We start from the raw sequence: 13,876 nt of genomic DNA, 5'->3' as shown, positions 1-13,876 counted from the left end.
ATCTATCTCTCCCTCCAAACCCCATTCTCCTGCCTTCTCCCCATAACCTCTGACACCTGTATTTACGCAGAAAGGAGCAGTGCCTGGAACATGTTACCAGGGGTGGAGGCAGAAGCAGGTACAATTGCAACATTTATGAGACAAATTGTTTTCCAAATCCATAATTGCCTCTCCGTGCATGTTTCTGTATCTAATGTCTCGAAATGACCAAGTGCGATCCTCACCTCGGGTGCTGTCTTTGTGGAGTTTGCAAGTTCTCCTTGTGGCCACGTGAGTTTCCTCCGGATGCTCCGGATAATTTTTTTTCCAAAAGACAGTGGGTTTGTAGGGTAGTTGGCCTCTAAATTTTCCCTAGTAAGTAGGGAGTGGATGCAAAATTGGGATAACATGAGTGAGCGGGAGATCGATGGTCAGCGTTGACTCACTGGACCAAAGGGCCTGTTTCTGCGTTATATCTCTAAACTAAACTAAAATGGAACAGGGAATTGTTTCATAAAAAAATATATTTTAGGCATTTTCATTCAGTGACATAGTAATTCAAATAATTAGGCAAAACAAAGATTAAACCAAAGCCACATGAAGGGAAAAGTTTAAAATAGCTGAGTTTTATTACTCTCAGGGTACTGAAAAGAACGGAAATATCAGTAACTATATGTATTATTTTACCCAGAATTAGTCAACATATTGCAAACCATATTAAAATGGAAGAATGTTTGAAATTGCTAGGGGTATCACCCATCCTTTTTTTATGGATAGTTATTGCTTCTTTCAGCAGTTTTGGTCTCACTGTTATGCTCCTAAATAAATATCACAGAGAGAAAACCAGTGGATTTGGTGAAGAGTTTCATGAATTCAAGGATCCCCAAATGCTATTTTTGAAAATTCTGCTCAGTTTGCTGAAAGTAAATAATGGTTCAAAATTTGAGTTTCTTACGTAAAACATTCCTGGCCCCAAGGAATCTAATCACTGATGATAAATGTAAGCTTAATTAGTTCTATTTTCAGTGTCCTTAAGATGCTAGGTAGAAAAGTTCCAATTGAACCTGTGCTGCAATTTTTTTTAAATTGCTGGAAAAATTGCACATTGTGTGAGATTGTTTGTTGGAATATAAAAGTTGAAGCGTTTCAATCCAATAAATTATACGTGGAATGAACACAATTACTTTCCACATAGGTATGATAATTATGGTCGGCTCATCAATGCAACTTTTCCCACTGGACGCATTGACAGTTTCCATGGTGACATTGACAGCGCTGTCCGAGTACATGTTGAGACTTCGAATAAGGACGACGTTACTATAACCACCAATCTGTCAACTGCAGGTGCTTTCTACACCTTGGTCCAAGGTAAAGTTCATTCACTAATACTTCCTCTTACCTATTTATTCCTATTTTGCTCTCGCTTATGGGAGATAATAATTATACCTGTGTTTCATATAGAAACAGAGAAAATAGGTGCAGAAGTAGGTCATTCAGCCCTTCGAGCCAGCACCGCCATTCAATATGATCATGGCTGATCATCCAAAATCAGTACCCCGTTCCTGCTTTCTCCCCATATCCCTTGATTCCATTAGCCCTAAGAGCTAAATCTAACTCTCCCTTGGAAAGCATCCAGTGAATTGGCCTCCACTGCCTTCTGTGGCAGAGAATTCCACAGATTCACAACTCTCTGGGTGAAAAAGGTTTTTCCTCATCTTAGTCCTAAATGGCCTACCCCTTATTCCTAAACTGTGATCCCTGGTTCTGGACTCCCCCAACATGGGGAACATTTTTCCTGCATCTAGCCTGTCCAATCCCTTTAAGAATTTTATATGTTTCCATAAGATCCCCTCTCATCTTTCTAAACTCCAGTGAATACAAGCCCAGTCGACCTATTCTTTCATATTGTCAATGGATGCTCAGTGCTGGAGAAAGAAATAGAGTTCTTGTTTCAGTGTAAATCAGCCTTCACCATTTCAGATTTCCAGCATCCATTGTTTTTTCACATTATGAAACATAAGTATAATTATTATCTCAGGGAAGTATTTATAGTAATTTCTGTTTCATATCATAATACCACATTGATCATGTTATTTGCTTCTTTGCTTATTTCCAAGTTACTCTTTACATCCATTTAAGTTAAAGAAATTTTAACCAAGATGAAATGAAAGACATTAGCTTGGTGGGTGGTTACATAAATTGACCATTTTTCATTTCCGCTGAAGTCAATGAATAGCAAACTAAACAGGAGCCAATCCAAGCAGTGAATCAGTTCTCCATTTCACAGATTTTTGCCCTGAATTTGCGGGCCACTCTTTTTTTTTTACCTTTGATTTGATTAGGACCGTGTTACGAGGTGCTTGTTTCCGTTGATTGCTCTTTACATATAGCCTCCTGTCGGCTCTGACTCTGACCATGCGACCATTGGAAAATTTGCTAAAGTAATCAAATAAATTTGATTGAGCACTACTTATCTAATCTAAGATCCAAGCACTCGTTTTTCTCAAAAGATATTTGTCGTAATAGTGATGTAAACTTAGTCCTTTGTGTTCTTAGATCAAGTTCGAAATGCCTATCACGTTGGTGCAGATGGATCACTGAGGCTTATGCTAGCTAATGCTATGGAGGTTTCACTGCAAACTGAACCGCATCTCTTGGGAGGCACTGTAAATCCCACGGTCGGAAAGCGCAATGTTACGTTGCCCATTGAAAACGGCTTAAACTTTGTGGAATGGAGACAACGAAAAGAGCAAGCCAGGGGGCAAGTCACTGTGTTTGGAAGAAGGCTGAGGGTGAGTAAGACCCGACAAAATAAAACACACTCAACGTAAAATGTGCCCAATGTTGGGGGAGTCCAGAACCAGGGGCCACAGTCTTAGAATAAAGGGGAGGCCATTTAAAACTGAGGTGAGAAGGAACTTTTTCACTCAGAGCCATGAATTTGTGGAATTCTCTGCCACAGAGGGCAGTGGAGGCCAAATCATTGGATGAATTTAAGAGAGAGTTAGATAGACTTCTGGGGGCTAGTGGAATCAAGGGATATGGGGAAAGGTTGGGCACAGGTTACTGATTGTAGATGATCAGCCATGATCACAATGAATGGCGGTGCTGGCTCAAAGGGCCGAATGGCCTCCTCCTGCACCTATTTTCTATGTTTCTAAAACTAAATCCCCCAACAATGCATCTTTTTAACCAACAAATAAACTTTGTTGGACATTGAGATAATGCAGTTGCCAGCCTTAGTAGGGATGCGGAAATGTATTCAGCTACTTCATTCTTCTCTTCAGCATGTTTCAATCAAGCACTTAATTGTGTCTGAAAACACTTCCACCTTTACTGCTCTATCTGGATGCTACAGCTGTGAATTAGTTGTGAAGTTATGAAGGTTTACACTATGAAGGCAACTTGTCTATTTTGTTTTCTGCTAGCTCTTAAGTTAAACAAGTAAAAACTCATCAAGTTAAGTTTATTCTCATATGCACAAATACGATAACATCTGATATGATGAAGGAATTACATGGTATTGGTTATAAATTTCCTATTTATTAATTTGAACCTATGATTATTTTAGGCTTCCAATTTAAAATAATATTTCAGATTTAACTTTTCATTCTTTGCTTTACATATTCATTCCAAGGCCAGGTTTTAATTCTGGACCGTTGTCAGAAAGTGACCTTTGATCTCATTTCAGAACTGAAGCCAAGAATGTAGCACAGAGTCACAAAGTCATATAGTGTGGAAACAGGCTCTTCGGCCCAACTTGCCCACACCGACCAATATGTCCCATCTACACTAGTCCCACCTGCCCTATCCATATACCTGTCCAAATGTTTTTGAAGCTTTGTGATACTACCTGCCTCAACTAGTTCCTCCGGCAGCTCGTTCCATACACCCATCTCCCTCTGTGTGAAGAAGTTACCCCTCAGGTTCCTATTAAATCTTTCTTCCCTCACCCTCAACCTATTTCCTCTGGTTCTTGATTCCCCTACTCTGGGCAAGAGACTCTGTGTTTACCCGATCTATTCCTCTCATGATTTTGTACATCTCTACAAGGTCACCCCTCATCCTCCTGCACTCCCAAGGAATAGACTTGTACCTCATTAGAGATTTTTGTTCTGATTCACTGATGAACACGCTCACTTCTGCTGTCCTGTTTCTGTTGGAGCCTTACTTAAAGAGGGAATACTCATCATATAGTTTGTCCTTATTCTTTATTGTAATATTTCTTTGCTTTGATGATCTAACTGATTTAGAGGGTATTGGGTATTTGGGGAGTTTGGACAACGGATTGTTTTCTCAGGAGCATTGAGGCCAAGTTGCATTACATCAGCGGGCCCTAAAAGTCATTCATTCTGACTGTTGCCTTTGTATATTACATGAGACAAAGAGACAGAAGAAAAAAAAGGCAAAAATATTATCCCCCATCCCCCTCCCCACCATCATTCCCCAGTGCAAATCAACTGTGTACCAGCTGATCACAGAGCAACACTGATGACAGTAACAATTGCTGAGGAGTCACTGAACTGGATATTCATGCATTTGTGTCAGTGCCATTGACAAGTATGCCAAGGGCAAAAGAGTTGTGGAGGTAGGGGAACTTGAATTCAAAACACAAGGCAAACATAAGTGCTAAGTAAGTCTCAAGTGTTGGAGTAAGACCAATGGAATTGGATCAATTAGCACCTGCTAGCTATGCACAAGTTGTGCATAAAAATTATCCGGTGCATGTTTCCGGTGTATGTGCCAATTTCTGGTGGATGGCTCGGCAATCAGGGCGGCACTGTGGCACCACAATCAGTGGCGCAGTGGTCGAACTACTGCCTCACGGCACCAGAGACCCGGGTTTGATCCTGACTACATGTGCTGTCTATGCGGACTTTGTACATTCTCCCTGTGATCGAGTGGGTTTCCTCCGGGTGCTCTGAAATTCATCCCACATTCCAAAGACGTGCAGGTTTGTAAGTTATTGACTTCTGTAAATTGACCCTAGTGTGTTGGATGTGAAAGTGGGATAACATAGAACTAGTGTATGGTTGATCAATGGTCAGCGTGGACGCGGTGGGCTGACCGGCCTGCTTCCATACCTTGTCTCTAAAAACTAAGAAATGGTTAACAGTACATGAACTGGGTATTTCCATCTTCTAATCCTTACACAATTGATATTCTGCCAACACTATTTGCAAACACAAGCATATCATTTGAGGAGATTAGGTACGCTTCTACTAATGGAATGGTTGTGTTCTGAGTATAAAACTCTGTTATATTAATTTGCATTGGTATCAGAAGCAATTCCAATTTTGAGTGACAGAACAGACACAAGAGCCAAATGGCCTCTTCTGCTCCTAAAGTTATGTTCTGGATTAAACGAGCAGCATACATTTCCATCTTATTATCAAACACAGCGATTTGTCATGTAATTCCTTACATGGTCATCTTGAAGAAATATTTTAGGATTTTACAAAGCAAACCCCTGGTTTCTCACCAGATTTTAAGATAATATTGGTCTCTTCTGGAATAATTGGTTTCATACTACTTGATCCTGACAAAATACAAGATGATTTATTCACAAAATGCTGGAGTAACTCAGCAGGTCAGGCAGCATCTCGGGAGAGAAGGAATGGGTGACGTTTCGGGTCGAGACCCTTCTTCAGACTGATGTCGGGGGTGGGACAAAGGAAGGATATAGGTGGAGGCAGGAAGATAGAGGGAGATCTGGGAAGGAGGAGGGGAAGGGAGGGACAGAGGAGCTATCTGAAGTTGGAGAAGTCGACGTTCATACCACCGGGCTGCAAACTGCCCAGGCGAAATATGAGGTGCTGCTCCTCCAATTTCCGGCGGGCCTCACTATGGCACTGGAGGAGGCCCATGACAGAGAGATCAGACTGGGAATGGGAGGGGGAGTTAAAGTGCTGGGCCACCGGGAGATCAGTTGCGTTAATGCGGACCGAGCGCAAGTGTTCAGCGAAGCGATCGCCGAGCCTGCGCTTGGTTTCGCCGATATAAATAAGTTGACATCTAGAGCAGCGGATGCAATAGATGAGGTTGGAGGAGGTGCAGGTGAACCTCTGTCTCACCTGGAAAGACTGTTTGGGTCCTTTGATGGAGTTGAGGGGGGAGGTAAAGGGACAGGTGTTGCATCTCGTGCGGTTGCAAGGGAAAGTGCCCGGGGTTGGGGTGGTTTGGGTAGGAAGGGACGAGTGGACCAGGGAGTTACAGAGGGAACGGTCTCTGCGGAACGCAGAGAGGGGAGGGGATGGGAAGATATGGCCAGTGGTGGGGTCCCGTTGTAATTGACGGAAATGTTGGTGGATGATATGTTGGATCCGCTGGCTGGTGGGGTGGAAGGTGAGAACGAGGGGGATCCTGTCCTTGTTGCGAGTGGGGGGAGGGGGAGCAAGAGCGGAGCTGCGGGATGTAGAAGAGACCCTAGTGAGAGCGCAACTTCAGATAGCTCCTCTGTCCCTCCCTTCCCCTCCTCCTTCCCAGATCTCCCTCTATCTTCCTGTCTCCACCTATATCCTTCCTTTGTCCCACCCCCGACATCAGTCTGAAGAAGGGTCTCGACCCGAAACGTCACCCATTCCTTCTCTCCCGAGATGCTGCCTGACCTGCTGAGTTACTCCAGCATTTTGTGAATCAATCGATTTGTACCAGCATCTGCAGTTATTTTCTTATATCTCTTAAAATACAAGATGAGGTGGAAATGATAATGCAAATAGTGCACTGCAAGGTTTTCCGAGCAAACTTTTATATATTTGTAAATTTGAGCTGCAGAGAATTAATATTTAGTTGTTTTGGTGTCGAATAAACTCTTTCACCGGTCACTTATAAGAGATTTAGTTGTTGGGTGTTCTCCATTTCTTATATGCAGGATGTTTATGAAAATACAAGTTAGCAATTGTTATTTCAAGGCAACAAACTGAAGTCACGTATGAATTAATTTATTGTTCCAGAGCTATCTCCTCTCTCATCAGTTTGGATACTTGTGAAGTAAAATTACTTTAACTCTGCAATAATTAGATTTTCTTGTATTATTTCTAATTATTTAGTGATCTTTACGAAGGAAAAATAGTAATCTGAACAATACTATGGTGTATTATCATTGAAAGATGGCACAAGTTATGATTGCTGAAATATCCAGCTATATTTAGCAAGTACTGAATAGAAGTAGTGACAACAAAATACATTTATTTAAAATGAATCTGAATGTTTTCATTTATTGGAAAATAAATTTGATTTCTAGTTGTTCGTTGTTTATGTCAAAACAAAGACAATGTAGTTTGCTTTATTAGCAGGAAATTGAAACTAAATGAATTATTATTACCTGAAGCAATCCCACAATGGCCGAGTCTCGTTCTATAGCTACGCCAATAATGAACAAATGTTGTAAAGAATTTCATAGCAGTTGTATTGATGAGATGGGAGAGGGGGGAGTGCAGAAGATCAGAAATCTGTGCTTTAATGATGACGTTGATCTGATATGAGCATCATGAACTTCAAGAGATGCTAGAAATAAAACTGCAGGGAGATGGTGATGGCAATTTTCCAATGATCACTAATGAAATATGAATGCGAAATTCAGCCTTAAGGAAACTAGGCAAAGTAATTCCTCTGCACTACGCCAAAAAAGAAGTGTCACATCATTGAAAATGGACCTAACACAGAGCAGTGCAACATTGCATATTTCTTTCTGTCTCTTATTTCCCATTATTTGACCCCTGCCTATTTGGCAGATATTCTGGCATTATACTCTTAAATGAGTCAACAATGATGAACACGCTAAAATTGTCTCCAGCATGCTTTTCAATCTCACTCGTCTGAAAACTGACATTCGGCTACAGAATAGTTTTAATTCCTCTGATTCCCCTGCAAGATTGCTTCAAGGAGGGCTCAACATTCAAATCGCTTTTACCAAGGTCTATAGTCTCCTGCAACTACAAACAGTTCACCGGCGTTCACCAGTGTGTCTGCATGGCTTTGTTTGTGAAGGTCAAGTTCATGATCACTCTCAGCTTCCTAGGTTCACAGTCATTCCAGGCTGCTGATCTCTGCCACATCTCAGTTTGATGCTGACTGCTTCATTAGGGATGGCACTCAAGCCTGAGGCTCACAGAGAAAATACTTCATCTACTACTTCCAAAGAAGCACGCCTGATGATTTACCTTCCCTATGGACATCACCAAGTGCAGCTTTTAGTTTTTAGTTTAGTGATACAGCGCGGAAACAGGTCATTCAGCCCACCAGGTCCGCACCGACCAGCGATCCCTGCACATTAACACTATCCTACACACACTAAGGACAATTTACACATACACCAGGCCAATTAACCTACATACCTGTACGTCTTTGGAGTGTGGGGGGAAACCGAAGATCTCAGAGAAAACCCACATGGTCACGGGGGAACGTACAGACTCTGTACAGACAGCACCTGTAGTTGCGATCGAACCCAGTTCTCCGGCGCTGCAAGTGTTGTAAGGCAGCAACTCTACCGCTGCACCACCGTGGCCGCCCTATTCATAGAGTATTCATAGATTGCAAATAGTATTGCAGACTCTTTAGTTTTAGGTTTAGTTTAGTGATACAGCACGGAAACAGGCCCTTCGGCCCACTGAGTCCATGCCGATTATCAATCACACATTCACACATTTGTTCTATGTTATCCAACTTTGTGTGTGTGTATATATATATATATAACAAAGATCCCACAAATCTGTCCTCTAGATTTCACAATGCAATTTGATTTTTTCCACCTTGCAAAAATTATAAGTAGCATGAGCGAAATTGGAATGAAATCTCATTTACAGAGGATACTTGTTATAAGATAAATCGAACTCACCAAGAAAAATATTTCACCCTATTGAAATTAGTGACAAAATGTAAAATGAAAAGCATATTTTACCAAGAAGCCACAAGAGAGCCTCTCCCAGGTACACTGCAGCTACAGCTTTCTGCCTGTGTGTCCCTGTCTTTGGTTCTCTTGATCATAACCACACACACCTTTGGTGGCACCATATGTTTACAAGTAAACATTAGCAATCTCTGCAGTATTAAGTGTGATATCCTTCAATGACCTAAGTACTGTGTGCAGTTTTGGTCTCCAAATATTAGGAAGGATATTCTTGCTATTGAGGGTGTGCAGCGTAGGTTTACTAGGTTAATTCCCGGAATGGCAGGACTGTCGTATGTTGAAAGACTGGAGCGACTAGGCTTGTATACACTGGAATTTAGAAGGATGAGAGGGGATCTTATTGAAACATATAAGATTATTAAGGGGTTGGACACATTAGAGGCAGGAAACATGTTCCCAATGTTGGGGGAGTCCAGAACCAGGGGCCACAGTTTAAGAATAAGGGGTAGGCCATTTAGAACGGAGATGAGGAAAAACCTTTTCTGACAGAGAGTTGTAAATCTGTGGAATTCTCTGCCTCAGAAGTCAGTGGAGGCCAATTCTCTGATTGCATTCAAGAGAGAGCTAGCTAGAGCTCTTAAGGATAGCGGAGTCAGGGGGTATGGGGAGAAGGCAGGAACAGGGTACCTATTGAGAATGATCAGCCATGATCACATTGAATGGTGGTGCTGGCTCAAAGGGCCGAATGGCCTACTCCTGCACCTATTGTCTATTGTCTACTTACTTTCAACGGCACTTTGCAATCCATCTGGCTTGGTAAGACAGCAAGACTACAGGGAGATAAGTTTATCTGCTTGCATTATATACTCCCTTGTTAGTCGAGTGCGCATGGGATTACACCCACATTCAGAGTAGGACAAACCTTTGAAAAGGAGATGAGGGGTAATTTCTTCAGTCAGAGGGTGGTGAATATGTGGAATTTATTACCACAGATGGCTGTGGAGGCCAAGCCATTGGGTATTTTTAAAACGGAGATTGACAGATTCTTGATTAGTAAGAGTGTCAAAGGTCACGGGAAGAAGACAGGAGAATGTGGTTGAGAGGGAAAAATAGATCAGCCTTGATTGAATGGTGGAGTAGACTCAATGGGTTGAATGGCCTAATTCTGCTCCTTTGACTTATGAACTATCATTATTCAACCGACAATGAGTGTGTAAGTACCTTGAGTTCCTGTCAGAAAGCATATGTATCTTGTGCTGAGAGAAGGCTGCAAAACAGCACAGCCTCTGGCAGGCAGGAGCATGGCAACACTTCTAGGTTTCCACCTTGTGTTCTTCTGATGGTTTCATGGTTTAATAATAAATAGACCAAGTGGACCCGTTGGGCCCAAACCTCTCCTGCATTGGTGCAGCACCCTCTCCTCCCCCCCCTCCCCCTCCCCCTCCCTCCCTCCCTTCCCCCTCCCCCTCCCCCCTTCCAACCTCCCCCGCCCTTCCTCCCCTGTCCACACTTCCCCTCCCCTTCCCCTCCCTCCCTCCCTCCACCCCCCTCCCCCTCCCCCTTCCCCTCCCCTCCCCCTCCCCCTTCCCCTCCCCCCCTCCACCTCCCTACCCCTCCACCCCCTTCCCCTCCCCCCCATCCCCCTTCCCCCCTCCACTCCATCCCCCTCAACCCCCCTTATCCTGCCTCCTCTCCCTCCCTCCCCCCTCTCTCCCCAGGAGATAGATTTAAACTGTAAAATGTGAATAACTTTAAAAATATAACACCGGTTTCACTGAAACTTCTTCCATTAGCACCAAAGGGACGACCGTGAGTAAGGTGGGCCTAAAATTGTTGTGCTGTCATATACCGTTTTGGCTGTAGTTCAGGAACAAACAAACAAAACAAAAGTTTTAGTATATAGATAGCAAACTCTGGAGGTTTTACTGTCATTAGTACTTCAAAGTCCAGGGCACTATAACAAACTGCAGAAGCCAGTCCACAACAACCTTGTGTTTAGATGCAGAACACCAACCAATCCTTAAGGCTTTCTTAGCTGTGAGTTGACTTCACTTTTCTGTAATGTTGGTACAAATTCTAATGATGCCCTCCAACAAAAAAGAAGTCTCACTTTCGTTGCCACAAATAAGGGCTAAAAACTGTCACACTGGTCAATTTCTACACAACCATGGAGACTAATCTCGGAGAACCTATCAATATCTGTGAAGGTTTATGAAGATTGATCAATTCAGTACTCCACAATTCCAATGGCAGCCTTCTCCTGAAAAAACTTTTGGCTTAGACGGTGAATATTAACAAAACTTAGAACATCTAATCTCTTTATCTACCCACTTGCAAATGCAAGTAGTTTTTCTATTTTATATTTAATTCTACCTATATCTTTGAGCTTATAAGCTTTTCTTAAACCATTAGGCTTCCAAATTACCATGGTTGTAAGTGTCTTCTTTCAAAAGAGATCTTAAATTGAGTATCTCTCCACTTACTCCAATGAAAATAAAGATTCTACTGCACTGGCTCAGAATAAAAATGGTTCTTCCACCATGAATCACCCTGTGAATGGATTAAATGCCCCCTCTGCATAATGTCTTTCAAAACAAACCACTTATGTCAGGTGGGAGCATCTACAGTAGAAACTATGATTAAAATCAACAGTCGTAAAGCCAGGTTTTTTCACCTTTATGCTCCACTGCACCCCGTGTGCTTGTATGCAGCAGATATATGGAGCTTGATTCCTTCCACAGAAGAAAAGTAAACAAAATTCTACAGCTTTTTATTTTAAATGGGTAGGTGGGAAAAAATCCCCATCAATACTGTGTGTCAATAAGATGTTAGAAATCATCAACCATCCACAGGCAAAAACAGGGTTCATGGCTCTGCTCCACATTTCCATGACAAGCTCTTCTCAAACTTATGTGGTAAATGCATGTGTGTTTTAGCTTGAAAAGACACCAAGTAACTGGAGTAACCCAGCAGGCCAGGCAGCATCTTTGGAGAACGTGGATAGGTGACGATTCGGGTCGAGGCCCTTCTTCAGACTGGTCGTGAGTTTGAAGAAGGGTCTCATCTTGAAACGTCACCTATCCATGTTCTCCTTTTTTTTAATAATATATTCCTTTATTCGTCCCACACCGGGAAAATTTACAGAGATCCAGAGATACTATCCGATGTGCTGAGTCACTCCAGCACTTTGAAGTCCTTTTGTGTATTAACTAGCATCTGTAGTTCCTTGTTCCTACATTCTGTGTTTTAGCTTGTCCGTTTTCCATGTACTCCCACAGGTCCATAGCCGGAATCTGCTCTCTTTGGATTTTGACCGCGTGACACGAACAGAAAAGATATATGATGACCATCGGAAGTTCACTCTCCGAATCCTATATGATCAGTTGGGCCGACCTACCCTGTGGTCTCCAAGCAGCAGACTCAATGGTGTGAATGTGACTTATTCATCAGCTGGTCTGGTGGCGGGTATCCAGAGGGGTACCATGTCAGAGAGAATTGACTATGATCAAGCAGGCAGGATTGTATCCCGAACTTTTGCAGATGGAAAATCGTGGACCTACACCTATCTGGAAAAGGTACTGTCATGGCTACATTGATATTCCACTCTCTAAGGTAACACTACATTTTGAAAAAGGCGAGGCAGCTCCCCACGTTTCCATAAGAGTTTTACAGATCTATTGGAGATAGATCTCCAATATATCAAGGAACAGCAGGTGCTGAAATCGTGACCAAAACACTAAGTGCTGGTGTAACTCAGCAGGTCACGCAGCATCTGTGGAGGAATGGATAAGTGGCGTTCCAGTACCCTTCTACAAGAGAGTTCAATAGGGTGGCACAGTGATAGAGTTGCTGCCTTACAGCACCAGGGACCCAGGTTCAATCCTGACTATGGGTGCTGTCTGTATAGAGTTTATATGTTCACCCTGTGACCACATGGGTTTCCTCCAGATGCTCTGGTTTCTTCTCATATTCCAAAGGCATGTAGGTTTGTAGGTTAATTTGCTTCTGTAAATTGCCCCTTGTGTGTGGGATGCGGAACTGGGATAGCATAGAACTAGTGCACAGGTGATCAATGTGGACTCAGTGGGCCTAAAGGCCTGTTTCCATGCTGTATCTCGAAACTGAACTAAACTAAAGACTTGTTAGTGTAGAGTCATTGATAAACCACTGTGGATCAATATTCTGAACTTTTTTGCATTACACTTAATTGTTTCAATTTTTTTTTAATGACTAGCGTTAAATGTAATGGGCATCTCTTTTGTAAAAGAGCCAGAATGAAATATACTAAAAGGAAAGCGAAAAGGTCTTCCAAATTGTATAGTTGTGGCCCTGGTCCAATTTATTTTAAGATGCTGACAAGAGTTTTGGGAATTTTAGTTCTCAAATGTAATTCATAAGGTTCTATTATAAACAATACTTTGCTATGGCACAATTGATCATCTTTGTAAATATAGTTCACAACATCATGGAGTCAGAGAGTTACAGCATGGAAACAGGCCTTTTGGCCCACTGAAACCACTCTGACCAGCAACCAGCTATTTACATTAATCGAATCCAACTTTATTTTCTCCGTAAGCCATCTATTCCCCATAGGTTCGACCACTCACCTGCACACAAAGGGCAATTTTCAGCAGCCAATTAACATACCAACCCGCACATCTTTGGGATGTGGGTGGGGGGAACCAAAGCGTTTGAAGGAAACCCACATAGTCACATGTGCAAGCTCCAAACAGACTGTACCCGAGGTTAGGATGGAGCCAGTGTCTCGGACACTGTGAGGCAGTTGCTCTATAGCTGTGCAACTGTGCTGCTCTCATATTTACTGGCAGAATTGCACCACATTCTGCTTTTTCCTCCCAAGCCTGCCCAGGTTCATTTGCATCTCCACTTTGAAATTGCAGACAGAATGTATCACAAAAGGTACTGCTGTGAAAACTATTATTTCCAATTGGCATTGATCTAGAAACGGTTACAAAGAGTCTGGAATCGGCATCCATGATTTTAATGGCTTGAACCAATATCAATCATAGTGCTGTAATAAGCATCTGA

At 42.4% G+C, this 13,876-nt stretch overlaps 1 protein-coding gene across 17 annotated transcripts in view; it reads left to right on the top strand.

Moving 5' to 3' along the window:
- Positions 1-13,876, top strand: part of tenm4 (teneurin transmembrane protein 4) — a 1,451,267-nt gene that overhangs the window by 1,413,551 nt on the left and 23,840 nt on the right. For all 17 annotated transcript variants that reach the window (XM_078402642.1, XM_078402641.1, XM_078402643.1 and 14 more), the window contains 3 exons: positions 1,175-1,347; positions 2,536-2,771; positions 12,106-12,402. In XM_078402642.1, the coding sequence (XP_078258768.1) occupies positions 1,175-1,347; positions 2,536-2,771; positions 12,106-12,402 (706 nt within the window). The remainder of the gene's footprint in view (positions 1-1,174; positions 1,348-2,535; positions 2,772-12,105; positions 12,403-13,876) is intronic.

Source organism: Rhinoraja longicauda, chromosome 7 (assembly GCF_053455715.1).
Source record: "Rhinoraja longicauda isolate Sanriku21f chromosome 7, sRhiLon1.1, whole genome shotgun sequence".
NCBI classification, from domain to species: Eukaryota; Metazoa; Chordata; class Chondrichthyes; order Rajiformes; family Arhynchobatidae; genus Rhinoraja; species Rhinoraja longicauda.
The sequence above is the reverse complement of the archived record's forward strand: the minus strand, read 5'-3'. Positions and strand labels throughout refer to the sequence as shown.